The sequence below is a fragment of the Stegodyphus dumicola genome, chromosome 4, assembly GCF_044657685.1.
Source record: "Stegodyphus dumicola isolate Sdum_Otavi_A_Nest chromosome 4, ASM4465768v1".
Classification (NCBI taxonomy): domain Eukaryota; kingdom Metazoa; phylum Arthropoda; class Arachnida; order Araneae; family Eresidae; genus Stegodyphus; species Stegodyphus dumicola.
The window spans coordinates 206,560,838-206,582,213 of NC_140771.1; the positions used below are offsets into that span (position 1 = coordinate 206,560,838).

The following is a 21,376-nucleotide window of genomic DNA, read 5'->3' on the forward strand; positions in this document are numbered from 1 at the left end:
AAATTAGTGCACCAAGGAGTCCTCAAAATGAAACAAAATTTTACATATGTAATGAATACTTTGATATACGAGTAAGTAAATTATAAGAAAATCAAAGAAAAAGGATAATTTATTTCAGAGAAAAAGGGAAAAGAATGGAGGAGTTAATACTCCGTTCGACCCCCCTCTAGCATGAATGCACGATGCGATACAATTGGGCATTGAGTCATACAAGTTCTGTATGATGTCTTGAGACATTTCGTTCCATATTTGCTGTAACCTTGCCTCTAGTTCGTTCAAACTCGTGGGATGCCCCACTCGTTGTCCCAAATGATCCCAAATATGCTGGATTGGAGACAAATCTGGGGATCGGGCAGGCCAAGGAAGGGTAGTAACAATGCGGAGACAGTCTTGTGACACCCTTGAAGTATGAGGCCAAGCATTGTCTTGTTGAAAAATGGCTCCTGGGAGCCGCTGCATGAGTGGCAACACATGTGGTTGCAGAATTTCATGAACATACCGCTGGGCTGTCATGGTGCCACGGAACAATACTAGGGATGACCGTGTATTGTAGGCAATGGCACTCCATACATCACACCAGCTGTGAGAGTGATGTGTCGCTGTACAGCAAAGGCAGGATTGAGGCGTTCACCACGGGCTCTACACACACGAACACGATTGTCATCACTGCCGAGACTGAATCTGGATTCGTAGCTAAAGACGACCTGGTTCCATTCCGCTGCAATCCAGTTTCCTCGTGCTCGACACCACTCCAAACGGAGACGTCGACAGGTGGGCATCAAGACAGCACATGTAATGGGCGCCGCAATACCAACTGTCCTTCAGCCGCTTTCGTATGGTTCAAGACACAGGGACTCCTAGTGAAGATGCTACCTGTGCCTGGATGGTGGCCAATGAAGCAGTTGGCTGTACGCATGCATTTCTTACGATGTGGCGGTCTTCTCGACAATTGGTCTGTCGAGGGCGTCCTGAGCCTGGTCTTCATGTACATTACATCTCTCGGGTCCACTGGTCCCAACACTTCCTCACAACACCTAATTGATGAGTTACTCGCCTAGCTGACCACCCAGCTTTCATCATCCCGACGATTCTCCCCATCTCAAACTGCGACAACTGCTCATATTGTCTTTGAACACAGCATAATGGCATGTCTACCTCAGCTCTTCCTTTGTAAATGATTCAGCACACTCAAACAAGCTTTGGTTACCTGTTTTATACTCCACAGAGTACGACATTCAATGCCCTCTACCGGCTATACGTAATGCGCAATCACGCAGCATTTTTAATCATTTGCATATCTCCCCGACATGTACCTTCATTGCAAGTTTCGTTACGATCCCGGAATTATTTCTTGGTGTGCTAATTTTTTTGTCCATGAATGCATATATATTTAAACTCTACCCATCGATTTTGCTATAAACATAGCTGCTGCTCTTTAAAGTTTTGAAAACACTTTTTTGGTTTTGAAGAAGACGGATCTAATACCTAATCACCTTCAAAATCAATATATTCAAAATCTATTTTTTTCAAATTAATTTGAGTTGAAATTACTTTTAAAATAAGTTTGAGTTTTATTAAAAATCTTTACCAATTTAAACTTTTTCTTTTGTCTCATTTTAAATGTGTAACACTAAAATTTAGTTCACATTTATGGCTATTTTTCAACCAAAATTAAAAACTTATTACAGACTGAATTTCGAGAACAAATACTATTTAACTACATAAATCTTCAATATTAAAAATGTGTATTTGTTGTTTCTTTAAATTATGTTTTAAATGTAATTAAAATGTGTTTTAAAATATAAGTTTTTATGGAAAAAAAATTTGGTATGAAATCAAAAATACTAATATCAACTTAATTAAGACACAATAACACGCTGGATAAATACTAATTCAGAAGTCAAACAACAAAAATCAGCGTTAAATTTACAAAATTAAATTTTTTTTATTTAAATTAAAAATTTTAAAATTTTGTAAATATAACGCTGATTTTTGTTGTTTGACTTCTGAATTAGTAATATCAACTTTTCATAAGATAGGTTTGAAGAACATGGATATATTAAAAGTTTGATTATATAATACTGAGAAAAGGTAAAATGCTGAGATTTATATTTCGAGCAATTATCAGTTACAAGCTATTTACTATCTTCACTTAAATTCTCAATATAATTACAAATTTCAAGCAATGTCATACACAAAAGTTTTCTGCACAACTTCAGGACTTACTTTTCTCCTGTAGAGAAATAAAATATTTGGCACAATTTTAAAAACCTTGACAAAAACCTCGAGCACTTGAGGGATCTGAAATTTAAAATAAAGTACATTAAATAATAAATTATTTACAATGCAACACAGCATTTACTATAAAAATCAATAAATACAGTATACAGTCAAAAGTCGTTAATCCGGACTCATCAGGACTTCAGCGATTCCGGATTATAGATCATCAGTTTAAATCTGGTAAGATGGCATGCAGAAATTATAAAATTAAAAATATGAAACCATAATTTATGAAATAAAGAACAATTATGATCTAAACGGTATCAAAATTTACAAAAACAAAAGGCTTAATATTTATTTGTTTACTTTATTTAACATTTCTTTCAATGTAAGTTGTTTAAGTTGTTTCATTTTATGTGATAATACTTTCTCTTTAATTCTATAAACAGACATAATTTCTTGTTCAGTTACAAACTTCCGCTGTTCAAGTCCTATAATTGCTGTGTCGAGAATACCGACTAATTTGTCAATCGAATTTTTTTCGTTTTTAATAACCTCTGTGTCACTTTCTTTACTATCGGAAGCGAATTATGATGACGAGGAATATGATTTAAATCATATCAAAGACGGAGTACATCGAGATGAAATACTACATTTAGTGAGGAATTATAAACCAAATAAAATAAAAACATCTGCCCTGAAGATAAGGATAGTGCTGACAGATCAACTTCCGATTCCTTGCGCGCCGCAGCGTTCCCCCGCCACAGAGCAGCGTGAAATTGATAAACAGATTTTGGAATGGTTAGAGAAACAAAGGATATGCCTTTATCCAGTTTTTGCAGCAATTCCACTTTTTGTTTGATGGACATCGAAACATACTTTCCCTTTGTAAATCCTTTGGGAGCTCCAGCATCGGAAATTCTATTTGACATAATCGAAAGTTCAAGCTTAATTTTATAAAATTGCTCTAACAGTCTGCAAAAAATAATAAGCCGGATCCAATTCGAAGATTAAGGAACAACGCAATCTGCAACATTAACTAAAATAGATAATTAGATAATTTTAGCTTATACCATCCGTTATACATTAAACGTGCATGCGTAAACATATTATGCGCATGCACACACGCATATTGATGCAAAAGCAAAGTTTAGAGTCGTAAAATTAAACTTTTAGCAAAAGTAGCAATAGAAGCTCCCTAAGGTTATATACTGTGCAGACACTGAAGACAAAAGTTTTAAACTTAACCAATTTATTAACAATATATAAAAATAAAAACACAATGAATAAATTTAATCAATATCAGAAACTTAAAGAGTATAACATAATCATTATAAAAAAAAAATACACTTAGTTGATCATCTATTAACCCCAAGGATTTTTTCTTTAAAGAATGTTACACTATTAAAGTCACAGTAAATATTTTACCTGATCTTCAAACACCGGCATTCAATACGCTAAAAACATATCACTGAACAGATATTACGCGGTTATAATGAAATTCGCTGGAACCACGGCACTTATCACTGGATGGCATGCATCTCAGTATCGTCTTCCAATGGGGGCTCAAACGGCACACCATGGAGCAAAGAAACAGGAACCAGAAGGAATGAACCAGAGCGACGCAAGATACTTATACCTGAAGTAGACATGACATCATCTCATGGCAATCAATCAGCTATCGGCACGACTCAGCTTTCCAGATGACGTAACATCAAGTTTCGTTTTTGCATCTTAATTAGGCTGGAACAGTCCGCTCTTAATACAAACAGTGGCAGTGAAAAATGAAGTAGAAGTAATTACTATATCTCTTTAAAATAAGAACTAAACCTTATGTAAAAGTTAGAAATATTTCAAGGAGGAGAGATAATGCAGAAAAAGGGTCACAATAGGTCATATTTTCCAACACATATGAGCAGCCGTAAAGGTCTTACGTGCATGCGTAAACACCTATGTGCATGCGTCGCGCAGAAATTTTGTAGCTTTGAGGTCTGGATTATGGGTGTCCGAATTAACGACTTTTGACTGTATATAGATCTATAAAAAATACAAAGGATTAAAAAAAAAAATCCATAAAAGAACTAGGGAAAATCTAACATATACAACAAAAACTTACAAATTTACCTTTCTCATCCTTTATCAACTATTTTTAAAATATGTTTATCTATATTTTATTCATCTTATTTATTAATATTCACTATGATTGAAAGAACTTAAAAAATTTTCCTGAAAAGCTAAAATCAATAAAGACTCAAATATACTATTCTATCAAAAACTGCATACATATTTCTGAGCAAATACATTTTAATCATTAGAATCCAAAAATTACTTCTATTTACTTCGAGTCTAATAAGGAACTTGAATACCTGAACATTTATTAGAGCTTGATGAATTTTAAGCCAAAAAGGGGAAAAAAAAAAAAAAAAAACTGAAATGTTTCAGATTTTAAATTACGTCCAAAGGGGCGTTTTTTAACATTTTGTGTGTTACCTTTCTTTATTAAATATCATGTTCCTCGCACTTAAACCATAAGATCCAGTGCAACAGCAATATCGCAAAATAGTTTTAAAACGAGCATATCTTTAGAATTTCCGATACAGAGACTCACGCGCTGGAGATAAAAATGTTTTTTCTGCACAACGTTGCCATTGCTCGCTTTGAAATCCTTGAGTTTGTTAATCAAAAATTCGTCAAAGTTTTAAAAAATAGGAAATCGATCATAAAACAAATTTCAAATTTGGTCTTCCACATGCTCATATTCGTTGGAGGATTACGTTATTCAAAATTCGATGACTCTATGTACCGTTATTTTATGACAATGTGAGAAATATACATACATTTACGCAAATTTTCATTATTTAATTTCTTCAAATATAATGCAGGACTCTAACATTTTATGGCAACAGTTTGAAAAGTGAACCGACATTTATCCATCCGACGGAAAATGCCAAAACGAAACTAATAGTCCTTTGGGATTCAAATCCCTTTGGACTAAAAATGTTTCTGAATATTATTGAGAAATATTCTATACAATAACTTATATTTCTACCATAGAAATTAAATACTGGACATTAAGTTATTTGAAATTACTACACTTAAATTCTAAACCATTTGGTGGCAACTATTTCTAGCTATTATTAGAAGATTTCTGCTTTCACGTTCATTCCAAAGAAAAAATTTTAATATTATTTTTATATATTTACGGCAGGTTATTAACTGATAAGCTAGGAATGATACTCAAACATGTCTTGATTTCTGAATCAAGATATAGAAATACTGAAATAAAAAATACCATAACAGTAATAAGACAAAAAGAATCAAAATGCATCCTTATTAATCAAACATTCCTGAACAAACCTTATCTAAATCATCTAAATGCACATTACTCAATATTGCACACACATCTGACAGATTGCTGGATATATTAGAGGATTTAAGTCTCTTGATGAAAAAGCAATCCCTAGAAATTAATGACTAATCCATATTTTATCCTAAAATGTGTATTTACAAACCTACCCAGCACGTGCTCAAAAAATGACAAATAATGAATATCATAATTTCAAGAATATTTGTAAATAATCAACAACATGTGCATATCATTTAGTATGTACAACTACAATGAATCTAATAGTGGGGAAAGAAATATGACCCAAATCCATTATTAGAGGTAAATTTATATTTGGAAATATCGAAATTTAAATCTTAATAACAACAGCTACTTGCATGGCCAAACAGCAAAAGATTTTGAAGAGTAACAATAGATTTTTTTTTTAACATCAATGAATTTTCAGAATTTGAAATATGAATATCTTATGCATTGAAAAGTGGCAACACACAGCTTTTAATTCACTGAGATTTTAATCATAAGTTCCTTTAATTCCTACAAAATATTAAATGAATGAAAAACAGATGCAATTCAAAATTTGTGTTTCAAGATGCATGTGTTTGGGTGGATGACCATGTCTGTTCTAAATTTAGTAGTTCTAGATGATGATGTTTTTATACAATGTGAGGAATATACATACACATAGGTTCTTCATTATTTAATAATACAAATAAATAAATGTCTTAAACCTTAATTAATATTATTCAAAATGCAAGAAAAAACAGAATCTTTTATTAAATGAACATAGAACTTCAGTTAAACACAGGACTTTCAGTTAAATGGGGGTTACTAAACCAATTCAAATACTGGTTTATTAGCAAATCTGAATAAAATATTACATTATTCTCATTCTTTACCGAGAAATTTTTCATATTTCTTCTTTCCATGAGGTCTCCCCCAAATAAAACAGTTTACTATCTATCCTCTTCTTTTATGGGGAAAGAAAAAAAAAAAAAAAAAATTATTTTTCATACTTACTCCTTATTACAACAATCTGGAGAGTACAATTGTTGCATAACTTCATCATTTTTTTCAAACACCCGCATCAGATTATTCTCTGTACCATCAAATTTATCATGGCATGCTAAGCTGGGGGGAGGAATAAATGAAATGATGAGAAACAGTCTAAGAAAGCATAATAGAATATTAGCATAATGCATATCACAAGGTAAAAAAATAAAAATGTTTTATTTTTATATTAAAAAACTGTAGTTATGATAGAATATAACTAAGCTTCTGTAAGTAAAATGCAATACTGGAAAAACTTCACTCTCAATACAACATGAAAAAGTTTCTTATTAAGATATTGTAAATTTTTCTTATTTTAAGATATTCTAAATTCATTAGCATTAATTTGATCAAAAATGACTGTTGTGCATCTTAATTTAAATTTTTATAAAAATTCTTACCCTCCTCTCTTTTAGCAGGAATGCATTAATGAATGAATGAATACAAGAAGACTGGATATTACTTCTTGAAAGGAAAAATTAACTGATCATAAATTAAAGCAAAACATTGAATGCTAGATTGTCTAGGATGGATGGCTTTAGCACACGTTTTCCAGAGAAAATAACTCTACATGGTAAACTCTTTATTTCAAGTAATATTATGCCATTTTAATATTGTTTCTGGATAATGCAATAGAAGAAAATCACAGCATATAAAATAGATAAGGACTTTACAGGAATTAATAAAAAACTACAGGCCATATCAGAAATATCAAAACTTTTATTCATTCAATGATTAGACTAGATACAGGTAAAACAGTCACTCTTAAAATTATAAACCCACTCTCAATACGTGGCATTATGTTTGAGTTTAATTATGAAAGTTTTATTTAGTTTACATCTTTCCTTTTGGCTCACATCACTCAAAATATAATGATTCCAGAATTTGTGCAGACTTGAGAGCAAGTAGTTTTACTATTAAATTAGAGGAATGGCACACTGCTGGTGTGTGAGGACTCTGGTGTTAATGCTGACCGACTGTCTCAGAATTTGTCTCTTGATGAGTAAGCGCAATCTCACATTAGACTGAAAGTCAGTTTGGTAAGCTTACAATTTTGAGTCACTTTGGGGGTAACAGGTAAATCTTGTAGCCTCTAGTTAAAATGGACTAGGTATTATAGTTCAAAAGAGTTGAAGGACAGTTTGTGTTTATAGTCAGGTCCAAGTGAATGGTACTTCTGTGTTGCACTATGTTTAGTTCAAGCCTCACAAATAGCAAGGTAGAATAAATTTTAAAGTATGTTTGTGTCTGTTTGTTTGAAGTTCAATTATTCTAGAAATGAAAATTTACCCACAGAGTACAAAAAACCCCTTGTTACATTTGCAAGTGAAGCCTCAAATATTTATTACAAATAACAGTAACTTTGAACATTAAATGTGGCATATCTGAAAAATATTTATTCATCAATTAACGGCCTATGAATATCACAAAGAAAATTTAATTACTTTACATTAAAATTAGCATTGTATTATAGCTAGACAGATGAATGCTTGGTTCGGGCTGAGACATTGACTTATTTAAATAAACTCATTGACAATTAATGAATTCTCTTTTTATCATACAAGTTAAATAATAGTAAAGTTATTATTAAGTTCTAAGCAAACTTACATTAATCTGTTTCAGGTATGGCCAAACTGAGCTCATAAGCCTGATGCAGCTCTTTGGCCTGCTCAAATGTGGTTCATATTGTTACAAATAATAGTATTATTGAAGTAAGAATTAAAATTTGAGACAAAAACCTTGTATGACAGCCTTATTCAGGAACCAATAATTGAAATTTTTACAATGCATTATGAACACAACATTTTTTTAATAATTTTGAATTATGTATTATACGCTTATTCATCAAAATAATAAAAAATGGTAATATATCTACTTTCCCAAATACAGTTCAGGCAGTACTGTTTTTATAATGAATCTTACTGAATGACACCAATTATATGAGCAATTATACTGAAAACAAAATTAATATATCTGATGATTCATTTTGCACTTAAGGAATTAAATAATCTTCTCATGCCATATTTACTTGCACATTCTCCCTTTTCCTACTAATTTTACCACTTGAAAATTGAGGGGGGGGGAAGCATATGCAGTGTATCATATTTCCAAAGAGATGATTTAAATTATAAACATAGCACTTAAAAGCACACATAAAGAGACACTAATATTATACAGTACAAAGTCTTTAATCTGGACTCGTTGGGACTTCGGCGATTCTGGATTATGGGTTTTTCCGGATTATAGATCATCAATTTTAATCTGGTAAGACGGCATGCAGAAATTATAAAATTAAAAATATGAAACCATAATTTACGAAATAAAGAGCAATTACGATCTAAAGGGTATCAAAATTTACACAAAAAAGCTTAATATTTATTTGTTTACTTTATTAAACAGTTCTTTCAATATAAGTTGTTTAAGTTACTTCGGGTTTTGTGCTAATAATTTCTCTTTAATTTTATAAACAGACATACTTTCTTGTTCAGTTCCACTGTTCAAGTCCTGTAATTGCTGTATCGAGAATACCGACTTACTTGTGAATAGAAATTTTTTCGTTTTCAATAACCTCTCTGTCACTTTCTTGACTATCGGAAGCGGTACATCGAAACATGCTTTCACTTTGTAGATGCTTTGGCAGCTCCAGAATCGGAAACTCTTTTTGACATAATCGAAAGTTCAAGCTTATTTTTTATAAAATTGCTCTAACAATCTGCAAAAAATAATAAGCCAGATCCAATTAGAAGATTAAGGAAAAATGCAATCTGCAACATTAACTGAAATAGATAATTAGATAATTTTAGCCTAGCTTATACCGTCCGTTATACATTAAACGCGCATGTGTAACGCATAATGCGTTAAAGCATGCGCAGAAAGTTTGTAGCTTTGAGGTCCGGATTATAGATTATTCCGGATTAAAGACTTTGTACTGTATTATGAATTTCAAAGAACTTATTAATTTCATTATTCTTTTTTATATATAAAAAAGTTATTTGCTTGCATACTTTTTTCAATAGTTTCTTCAGCATTATAAGGGGGTCGTTTTGGATTGGGTCAAAAAACAGTCCTTTATCGTGTAACAAATATTTATTAACAAGTTTAAGTTATACACAGACATATGCAGACGCATGGTACATCCCTAAGGGTTCTGATGGTTTATAAAGGCTTGAAATGACATAGGAAGTAAATGATGTCTATGTCATTACCATAACTTTGAAGTATTTTTGTTTTTGGCATTACTAACGTGATGTAAATTTATAAGGTATTTTCTCCCGCTTTCCTAGAGTGCCTTTGTGGTGTAGTGGTTCTGCACGCTGGGACGGTATTTCAGAGGTCCGTGGTTCAATTCCCGGCGAAGGCTATTGCTCATTTACCTCTCCGGCTTTTCCAATTAACCTAATGTCTCTATAAATTGACCCACACTCTATCACCTGGTGAATAAAACATTTGTCGTCTTCCTTTGTCATACTGCTTTTTGTGTTTATCTTGCTTCATTTCGATACGTTCTCGAATGTCTTTTGTAACAGTTGCGAATCATTTAAGATAAGGGGTGATTTCAGGAACAAATTATCATTTTTGACCACAGCTTTGAAATCACGGACAACATCGTTGACGGTCCTCAGCTTTTTTCCAAACATTAGGAATGCTGATGTATGTATGGCCTGCAGTGTCACAGACGGCCGCATTCATAGCAAAGCGAATAACTGGGTGTTTTGAATGCCAGTCCTCATGTGCATCTCCTACAAGGATTACAAGAAGAGGTTTTATGCCTCTATTTTTCCATTCCACAGGATTTGATTGAGGAAAGTAAAATGATATCAAGTTTTGAATGATATTTAATGTGCAGCAAACTTGTTGCATGACAGCACTGATAAATTGGGTTCCATTAGTGCTGATGATTCTTTGTATACCAGGGCTGCATGAACACTTCTTCGATGAGGGTTATAGTGCAGTCGCATGAGCATATGATTCAACTCATCTCATAGCACAGTCTTCAACAATGAAGATCCACTGTTTTCCAGTGTCAGTTTTAGGCAGTAATCCACATAAAGATAATCTAAAAAAGTTGAGATTAGACAAGGGTTCTTAGCAGTCCAGCTGGCTTTTGATTGGTAGCCTTGTAGCAGTTGTATTCAGGATAGCTTTTTACATAGTTGGATATGTACTCTTTATACCAGTCCAACAATACACTCTGGCAATTCTTTGGAATGTTCCTTTCTCTCCATAATGTTTAACCATTGGGTCATCATGGTGTTTCATATGATGGATTCATGCTCAGCAGTTGGAATGACTAACTGGGCCTCTTCTAAATCAGAAACAGGGATGTATCGGTAGAGAATACCTTGATTCATTAAGAATCCCCGTTCAGACCAGTTGGCACATTCTTCAGTTTTCTGAGTGGATTCGAAACTATATATAATCTTTTTAAAATTTTCAACTTTAAGTTGAGAATCCCATACGTCTTTTGGAAGAAATGATTGGAAAATGTTGATATCCATTGGGAAAAAATAATCACAAAAAGTTTCACGTATTTAACCTAAATGTAATAATTCATGTAAATGTAGCAAGAAAAGGTGTGGTAAAAGCAAGTGCGGGACTAGTGCAGGATAATACCTTTTATTTTAGTGCCCCCTATAACCTATGTTAGGGTTAACCTGTATAACCTACAAGGGTCGCCAGTTTTGAGGAGATATCTAGGTAGTCGTCATAGTATGTAAGTACCTAATAATCGATCATAATTTAGTCCAAATTTATCTGCAGGGTGAATCAATTCCAGGCATTCTTCAAAGGCATCACTTTTTAACTTTATATTAGAGATTTCCAATCATGTAATATATTTGTTTTTCCATTAAAAATTTGTTATAGAAAAGCCATATTGATATGATAGGGGGCCACACCAGCAAGCGCAAGCCACCTCCGTTAAAATGGTCCAAAAAGCATGCGTAGCCGCAAGCATCCAGCCTTTGTATTGTATCTAATTTCTGTCTAATTCTCCCAAGTTCTCCTGCCCTGCAGTCACATGCACCAATGCCATACTTAACAATTAGAATTGCTACATTTTAAAAAATAAACAACAAGATAGAGCTCTTCTTTGCAAGAGTTTCTGCAGTAAAAGTATTGCGATAATATTTTTAAATACCATCAGTTCTCTTTTATACATTCTTAAAATGATCCAAACAATTTAATTTTGTATCGATAATAACGCCAAGGTATTTCAGTGACATTCATGACAGATTCATTGACAGATCTCAGGATTCTCGTCATGGACGAAGAAAGTGATGGACGCAAGAGCTGCGAGCTCCTGCACGATGATAACACTAATACGGCGCCGCCAGCTAATATTTCTATTGCTGCCTCTCCTCAACTACGGATAAATACGGACATGGATACTACCGCTCCTCCACCTGCTTCACCTTCAGCGATGGAATTATCAAAAAGTGCCATCCAAATATATGCTCTGAAAAATAGGCACACGGACTTGCTCTTCGATATTCAAAGACTCCAACGCTCTGATAATCCAGCAAAGGAAATGATGATCAAACAGATGACGGATGAGGGTGAGAGAATTTTATTTTCACTCCACACTCTTTGTACTAACCTAGGAGTTAACTTATTTACCCTCCCTGCCACCGAAGACGAATTCTTTAAAGAATGTCAATCTAAATCCTCAAAACCTGATGTTTCGGAACCCATCAATCAAAATTCTAATAAAAACACCCCTACTGAAAACCCTAAAATCACACCTGAAACTCTAAAGCCTGACAATAAAAAATGTACTCGCCCTACTGATGCTGAAGGGTTCGTTATACCACCCAAACACCTAATCGCTAAAAAATCACAAACCAAAAATATCTCTACTGAAATTAATTCTAACATTAATACTACAAACTCTTTCAATGCTATTCAGACAAATACTGATAATACAGAACATACTACTCAGCAGCCGGCAGACACCCAAAAACCAAAAGTACAGGCACCTCCACCAATTTTTATCAAGCCTCGTGCTGATTGGTACTTTCTTTTAAACCAACTTAATCGTCACGCACCGACAGTCCAATCAAAACAGGACATAGACTTTCTCAAACTCAACACTTTAAATGAAACAGACTACCGGACTGTCATTAGATTTTTAACAGACAATAATATAGAATTTAAATCCCACACTCTTAAATCTGACAGACCACTTAAAATAGTTATTAGGGGATTACCCTCAAACACATCACTCAGTGTTGTGCAGACTGCGGTGGAAGTTCTCGGTTTTAAAATCCATAAAATCTCACAACTAAAAAGATGGAAAACTAAGATGCCGATGCCCCTGTTCTATCTACAGATATACAATAGTCTAAAAGCAGCTAAAATCTACAATATCACCGAACTACTGGGAACCAAAGTTGCTATGGAGCACTTCAAAGGCCAGAAAAGCCCTTCACAGTGCTGGCGCTGTCAAGGGTTCTTTCACTCGCCGAGGTGTGCACGCTCCCAAGACGCTGTGTAAAATGTGCTGGTCCACATCAAGCCAAAGACTGCCCGAAACCGTTTGAAGAGCCAAACAAGTGCGCCAACTGCTCCGGGAACCATGCCGCTAACTGGCGCTCCTGCCCAAGATTTCCTGGTTCAAGAAATAGACAAAACCCGAAACCGAGCACCAAACCCAGCCTGACCACTGAAAAAACCAACGCAAACAATATTAATCTCAAAAACAACATACAATTTCCAACACTGTCAGCTGCACCCACACCCAGTGCAAATAATATTCGCCCTGGAGTTTCATTCTCCGCAGCCCTTACGGCTATGCAACAGACTGCACCCCAAATTATTCCAAATTTATCGGTCCCTTTAGGAGCTAATTCGACGCTAAATTGCACCGAAATCCTTTTGGCAATTATTCAAATTTCAAACCAGCCTGGTATTGACCAGAGCAGACTTCTTTTGGCATTCAAAAACGCCTTACCGCAGCTCAGAGTGGCTCCATCTGGTGCTGACGCGGCATACTACATCTTTGAGAGTTATATTACTCTCCAATTCTCTGATATCCCCAGACAGTAAAATTCAATAATTTGAAAGGATTGAAAAACTTAAAACTATGCACCTGGAATGCTAATGGTATCCTATCCAAATTCCATGAGTTTAGAGACTATGTAAAAGAGAAAGATTTTGATATTATTTTTGTCCAAGAGACCAAACTCCAGCCAGGGAGAGCTCCCAAGCTTGCAAATTATGCATTATATAAAAATGACAGACAAGCTTCTAGTACTCGTGATGTTTATCATGGTGGCACTTGTGTCTATATTAAAAATTCAATACCACACAAAAGAATTGACACTCCGAGTATGAGTAAACTCGAGGCAACAATCATTGAAATTTTCATTCAAAATTCGCCCTCCCTTGTAATGATCTCTGCCTATCTTCCACCAGGTGGAAATTTACCTGTGGTTGATTTTAACAAATTGCTCACCTTATCCAACAATCTAATCATAGCTGGTGATTTAAATTGTCACCATCAGCATTGGCGTTGTTACAGATCAAACCCTGCTGGTCGTGGCCTTCTAAAATGGGCTCAGTGCGCCCAAATTAAAATTATTGCGCCGGATTCCCCCACTAGATATGGTTCACGGGGTGCCCCTTCATTCATTAATTTAGCACTCTTTCGAAACATCCCTTTTGGATATCATGTGACTGTTGAAAACTGTTTATCTTCAGATCACAACCCCGTGATCATAGACCTTAACTGTACTATTTTTAATCAAAATTCTCCGGCACTCGTCTCTACAAACTGGGACAATTTTTGTTTCAAACTTAAAAGTAAAAATTTGCCCTCCCTTGAAATTAAATCCAGCCATGATATAGACTCGGCAGTTGATCAATTAACGACCATTTTAACAGATACTTATAAGGAAGTATCAAAACCCACCCTTCGACCCAATTTTCGTAAATTACCACAAGAAATTAAACTCAAAATTAAAGAAAAGAATAAAGTACGGAGACTTTGGCAAAGAATTAGAAATCCTGGATTAAAAATTCAACTCCGTACTCTCCAAAATGAGATCAAGGCATCATGTGACCAGTTCTTCCAATCACAATACACGAATTACATTCAGTCCCTAATGACCAATGATAACAGTCTTTGGCGCGCATCAGCCCACCTACGCAAACACAAATCTAACATTCCGTCCTTAGCTACGGACGCAGCGGTGGCTCACACAGACGCTGAGAAATCCGAATTAATTGCGGATTCTCTTCAAACTCAATTTACACCACATAATGAAGGAATTTTTGCGAACAACGCAAGTTCTTTCCCACAAGATGTTGAACGTTTCCTCTCCTCGCCTTTCACGAGAGAAATACAGTATACATCCATGAGCGAGGTAAGTGAATACATTACCAAGCTCAAACCCAAAAAAGCCCCTGGTATGGACTCTATTTCTAATCGTATGATTAAAAATTTACCCACCAGTTATCTATTTTTCTTAGTAATGCTTATAAATTTTATGATTCAGCATTGCTATTTTCCTCAAAGCTGGAAACAAGCACTTATTGTGCCTATTCCAAAACCAGGCCAAAGCCTTTCAAACCCTCAAAATTATAGACCTATCAGCCTCCTATGATCGTTATCAAAGATATACGAATTTGTGTTACTTAAACGCCTGAATGATTTTCTTCGAAATCACAACGTTCTGATTGATGAACAATTTGGATTTCGAGCAAAACACTGCACTACGCACCAGCTGCTGAGGACAGTGGAGTTCATTCACGAAGGGTTTCGTAACAAAATGCTTACTGGCGCTTTATTTCTTGACATAGCCAAAGCATTTGATAGGACTTGGCATATAGGAATCATTATCAAGCTCATACGACTTGACGTTTCGGCCCATTTAATTCATATAATTAATTCGTACCTCACTAATAGATCTTTTCCTGTACGAGTTAATTCTTTCATTTCGGCACCCCGTCCTATACTAAGCGGCGTCCCCCAAGGGTCACTTTTAGGCCCAATTTTGTTCAACATTTTCATAAATGACATACCAAAATCACCTAGTATCACTCTTGCACTTTATGCAGATGATACGGCCATCCTAGCCCAACACAAACGCCTTGAAAACTTGGTCCAAATCATTCAGAGATATCTCTCTAGCCTTGAGCACTGGCTCATCACTTGGAAAATAAAAATTAATGTTGCTAAATGTGCTGCTATGATCTTCAAACGTAGCCCCCTCCCGTACCCTTCCATTAATATTAAATTCTTTAATGACTATGTTCCCTGGTCAAATTCTTACAAGTACCTAGGAGTTGTACTTGATTCAAAATTACTCTGGCGCCTTCACATTGAAAATGTTCTCAACAAAGCAAAAGGTGCTAGAGCCCAACTTTACCCATTTTTAGCTTGAAAGAGCAATCTGTCAATTAAAAACAAAATTCTTCTCTATACATCAATTATAAGACCTGTCTTTACGTATGCATGTACAATCTGGGGTACTGCTGCAAAAACTCATGTAAAAAAACTTCAATCTTTTCAAAGTAAAACTTTACGTATGGCCCTAAACGCAGCCTGGTACGTCCGTACAGATGTGATTCATTCGGACCTTAACATTAAACCTGTTGATTACCTTATCAAAAAACATAGTCAAAATTTATTCCTTAAAATTGAACAGATTGATAATCGAGCACTTCAACAGATGCCAGCATACGATCCTGCTATTCGCAGCTCACAGAAGAGACCGAGAGCCGTGATTGGCCGAGAGTTCGACATCTACCCACCATCCAAAAGGGCTAGACACGCCCTCTCAACCTCAGTTCCAGCCCCCGCGCCATGAAGGAAGGACGTCTCTTCAGCGAGCTGCCATATAATTGCTTTATCATCATCAATACCTGCAATCAAGATCTTCTAGCAAAGTTATCAATCTGTTCGCATAGAATCACATCTCCCGCAGATTTTAAAATCTGCCTATGAATATTTTCATCGCGTTCCCTTTTTATTATTTGCACTATCCTACACAAGCCACATGCCAATGAGCCTATTAATCGTAAACTCTTTCCTATCTGCTTTTTGCTTTAGTGTTTGTATTGTGTATAAAAAATTATAAAAACAAAAAAAAAAAAAAAAAAGTATAAAATATAAAATACAAAAAAATTATAAAAACCTAAAAACTTATAAAAAAATATTATGATACTTAAGTTTTTATTTTCTCATCTCTATCCTTAAACTTTCTCGAGCCTGTGGCTCCCTCTATTGAGCATCAAGTAAATCACTTATGCCAAATTTTTCCTATTTCTGTTCACTTTTAGTAATTCTGATATGGAGGTAAAATGGTTTTGAACCATAGGCACTCCGAAATTTTCAAATCATTGGCATTGGCATTGGTATTTCATTTTCTCAACAAACTTTAATCATTTAGCATTATATTTCAACCCAGGAGGTAAATAGTTCTACCATTCTGCGGGAAAAACACTGCATAGGTCTTTTCTAAATTAAATTCCATTTCTTCTTGAGAGCTCCAATTTTCCAATAGCTCCACCAAGTCACTAAGCATATTTTACAATTTCTCAAGCGATTTTTCATATAATAGAAATAAAAAATCATCAGCAAAACAAACAAAATCTACATTTTTCAAGTCAATATTGTATATTAACTTATTGGCAATTAGGCCCCAGATCAGGTATGCAGAACATGAGCCTTGCGGGCATCCCTTGAACAATTGGCGTTTAGTAAGTACCTGTACATTTTCATCCGTAACTAGGATCCATCTATTTTTAAAATAATTTCTTATTACTGCAAGTAGATTATCAGGTATTTTCAAATCGTCTAATGTCCCAAGAAAGGAGTTCCATATAACTGAATCAAAAGATACCTCGAACACCAAATAAGACCAGGGTCACATGATATTCTTAAACACTTGATCTGTTGATCTATCCCTAGTAAATCTATAGCGATTATCAGGTACATTCCCAGTCATTTGTTGATAAAACATCAGTCTTATTGTAATTAGTTTATCATAGATCTTCCCCAAATCTTCAGCAAACATATCAGCCTCAAAGATCCATTTTCTTTTGTAATGAAAGCTATCCTTGTGATTTTCTATGTTTCCGAGAAGAAGGCATAGTGTAAACATTGTCTGCTAAGAGATGCTTTGATGGAGGATGTTTTAAGGAAAATTAGCTTGCATGAATGCTACAAAGGCAAAACCATAAAAATTCCTAAGCAAGCAACCCCTGTGCCAGAATTTGAGCATGAGTCAAACTACCAGTGTTCAGTGACTTTACTGTTCAGCCACTGGTGGGCCCTGAATAATACCAAAAACATTCAGAGAATAGTAAATTCAGAAATTAAAACACACACATACATATATATAATTAGAAAATCATTTTTTAATTACAACAGATAAATACTTACCACCTCATATAATGGTATGCTGAATCAAATCTATTGTTATACAGAGAACCTAACTGGTTGTGAGGAGTACCATTTTGGCTATTAAGGCAGAATGCTTGCTGATAATAACGTTCTGCAAGGTGATTGCTATCAGGTTCTCGTAATTCAGCTATATAACGTTCTAAAATCAAATTTAAAAAAAAAAAAAAAATTATCAAAATACTTCTTTAAAAAAGTTTTTTAAATTATGAAAACAAAAAACGCTATAATTTATTATTATTACTCTTAAATCAGAAGCAATATAGAACACACTAAACATTACCTTGCGATTTCATACATATAGTACACAAGTATTAGTGGTATTTTCATTAAAAAGTGCATTTAATGAGAATACGTAATTATCAAAAATTAAGCAAAACCTCCCAATGATAGCTTTATAGTATATATTTAAATATATAAAAGGCAAGAAGCCAAAATCTGAAGTTTAAACAAGTAAATATTCAGAAGGCATAAGAGCAGAAATAATTCACAACTCTGATTGAAAAAATTTATGGCATTTTTAAAATTCTAAAATTAATGTTTCAAAAATTATTTGTACAACAACAAATTATAAAAAAAGTAAGTAATATGCATACATTTAAACTTACCCAAGTCTCCAAGATATATTAAGATTCTATGACTAGCCTGATTTGCCCAAGTTCGTACAGCTCCATCACTTGCAGCTGATTGTTGATACTTTTTCCATCGCTCTATTGGGGATAAATATATTCTTACTCGCATGTTGTTTTTTTATATTATTGCAAATATATCTGATTAATTAAGATTTAAAAATTAAGAAATAATTGTCAAGCTGGTATGAATATTAAAGAGGCATCAAATAGTTATGTAGTATTTCATATGCAGTAAATAAGTACTGATAAATAAATTTTAAAGCGCCACAGTAACAGCACACACCATTAACAGCAGAAAGTGAAGAAACATTAAGAGATGCAATATATTAAATTCATTCAACAGCATATTTAAAATAAACAATAAATAAATTCATCATAAACTTAACAACAAAAGGCCAAAAATATATATTTTCTCTAAGGTTACAAACTATTCTTTTCTGTTTATATCCTACTAAAAATTGTGACCCCCCTTCATCTTAATTTGAACATCAAATTTAATTACTCATCTTTCAAATTTGATCAACAAAATCAGTTTTTAGATGCAACGTGTTGCCCCTGTCGGAAATAAAATTCTTTGATCTCCTAAGTGGCAGTGTGCAGCCATTCGACAAGCATAATACGTTCAAATTATTGGGTTGGCAACTAAGTAATTGTGGATTTCACTCATAGATGGCTTCAGTTGAATTTTTAGGGTTGCAGACGTAGTACAAATGTAAAACACATTTTGTTATTTGATAGTTGGCAATTCAGCTGTCAATCAGTAAAAAAAGTTTTTTGATCGGTTGCATAGCTTTCGTTTGGCGTTCGTTGAAAAATGGAAAATCAAAAGGAACATTTTTGTTATATTTTGCTTTTTTATTTCCGCAAAGTGAAAAACGCATCGCAAGCTCATAAAAAGTTCTGTGCTCTTTATGGTGACAAAGCCTTAAAAGAACGGCAGTGTCAAAATTGGTTTGCCAAATTTCGTTCTGGTGATTTTTCACTCAAAGATGAAAAACGCTCTGGTCGTCCAGTTGAAGTTGATGACGACCGAATCAAAGCAATAATCGATTCAGATCATCACAGTACAACACGTGAGATTGCAGAGAAGCTTCATGTATCACATACATGCATTGAAAATCACTTAAAACAACTTGGCTATGTTCAAAAACTCGATACATGGGTTCCTCACGAACTGAAAGAAACGCATTTATCGCAATGTATTAACAGCTGCGATTTGCTAAAGAAACGTAATGAAAATGATCCATTTTTAAAACGACTGATAACTGGTGATGAAAAATGGGTTGTTTACAACAATATCAAGTGGAAAAGATTGTTGAGCAGACCAGGTGAACCAACTCAAACAACATCAAAAGCTGATATTCATCAAAAGAAGGTTTTGTTATCAGTTTGGTGGGATTACAAAGGAATTGTCTACTTTGAACTCTTACCTCCCAACCGAACAATCAATTCTGATGTCTACATTGAACAACTAACGAAATTAAACAATGCAGTTGAAGAAAAGCAGCCTGAATTGACAAATTGAAAAGGTGTTGTATTCCATCATGACAATTCAAGGCCACACACATCTTTGGTCACTCGGCAAAAATTATTGGTTGGGATGCTTGGTTGAGCTTGGTTGGGATGTTTTGCCACATCCACCATATAGTCCTGACCTTGTACCATCTGATTACTTTTTGTTTCGATCTTTACAAAACTCCTTGAATGGTAAAAATTTCAATAATGATGATGATGTCAAATCGTACCTGATTCAGTTTTTTGCTAATAAAAACCAGAAGTTTTATGAACGTGGGATTATGATGCTGCCTGAAAGATGGCAAAAGGTCATTGATCAAAATGGGCAATACATTACAGAATAAAGTTATTTAGTTCCATGAAAAAAATTGTCTTTGATTTTCTAAAAAAAATCTGCAATTACTTAGTTGCCAACCCAATACATGTTTAATCTTTTATAAAGAAACACGTGTAAATGCAACACATTGATTTTATTTTAAATATATTTTCCCCGAGTGGCAATGAGAGAGCATTTTGCTGGAAGCCAATTTGAATGGTAATATTTATGAAGTGAACACAGTAATTTTGCATTTTTAGTCGTACCATCTCACTGATATATAACTAATGCCAGGATAAAGATTTATTTGCATAAGTGAAGGATGTTTCTTAATGAGGAAAGTAAACTAACAATTCAGAAGCGGGATTAACAAGAATTATTACCAAGGATTTAAAAACATATTATCTTAATGTACATTAAGCCTAAATTGAATGCGGAAGCTCGCCAAAACTGACAGTAGTATGTGCATTTATAAACTATTAATATTATGTCTAACTATTAAACAGAAAGAATTAAAAATTATTATTGTATTACTATTTGAAAATTGAAGTCTAGATGGCTTATTTGGCAAAGGGCAAGAAATGTGACTTAAAAAAACTTGCCTAGGAACTTGATATAGATATTCCTTCTGATATTAAAATTGTAAGCTTAAGAGATATGATTTTGAATAGTAAGAACTATAACAAAGAATTTACTAAACAAATGCTAGATAGAATTACAAATGATCGTTTAGACAGGGAAAAGTTACAGATTTTAGGAAAAGATAAAGAACATCTGAACTTGAAAAATTGAAAACAGAAGTGAAAATCAAAAGTAGTAATGTAAATGATCCTGCTCCTTCTAATGTTAGTAAAAGTAATTTTTGTGATATGAATAAATTAATGCATAAGTAT

General features: G+C 34.0%; 1 protein-coding gene across 2 annotated transcripts in view; it reads right to left on the minus strand.

Moving 5' to 3' along the window:
• The window catches only part of Smg5 (Smg5 nonsense mediated mRNA decay factor), a 150,301-nt gene that overhangs the window by 80,986 nt on the left and 47,939 nt on the right, over positions 1–21,376 (minus strand). For both annotated transcript variants that reach the window (XR_015040860.1, XM_035366452.2), the window contains exons 5-8: positions 18,629–18,730; positions 18,003–18,162; positions 6,584–6,694; positions 2,227–2,301 (exon numbers count right to left, since the gene is read on the minus strand). Coding sequence is in view for 1 of the 2 variants with exons in the window: in XM_035366452.2 (XP_035222343.1) it covers positions 2,227–2,301; positions 6,584–6,694; positions 18,003–18,162; positions 18,629–18,730 (448 nt within the window). In the remaining variant the exon portion in view is untranslated. The remainder of the gene's footprint in view (positions 1–2,226; positions 2,302–6,583; positions 6,695–18,002; positions 18,163–18,628; positions 18,731–21,376) is intronic.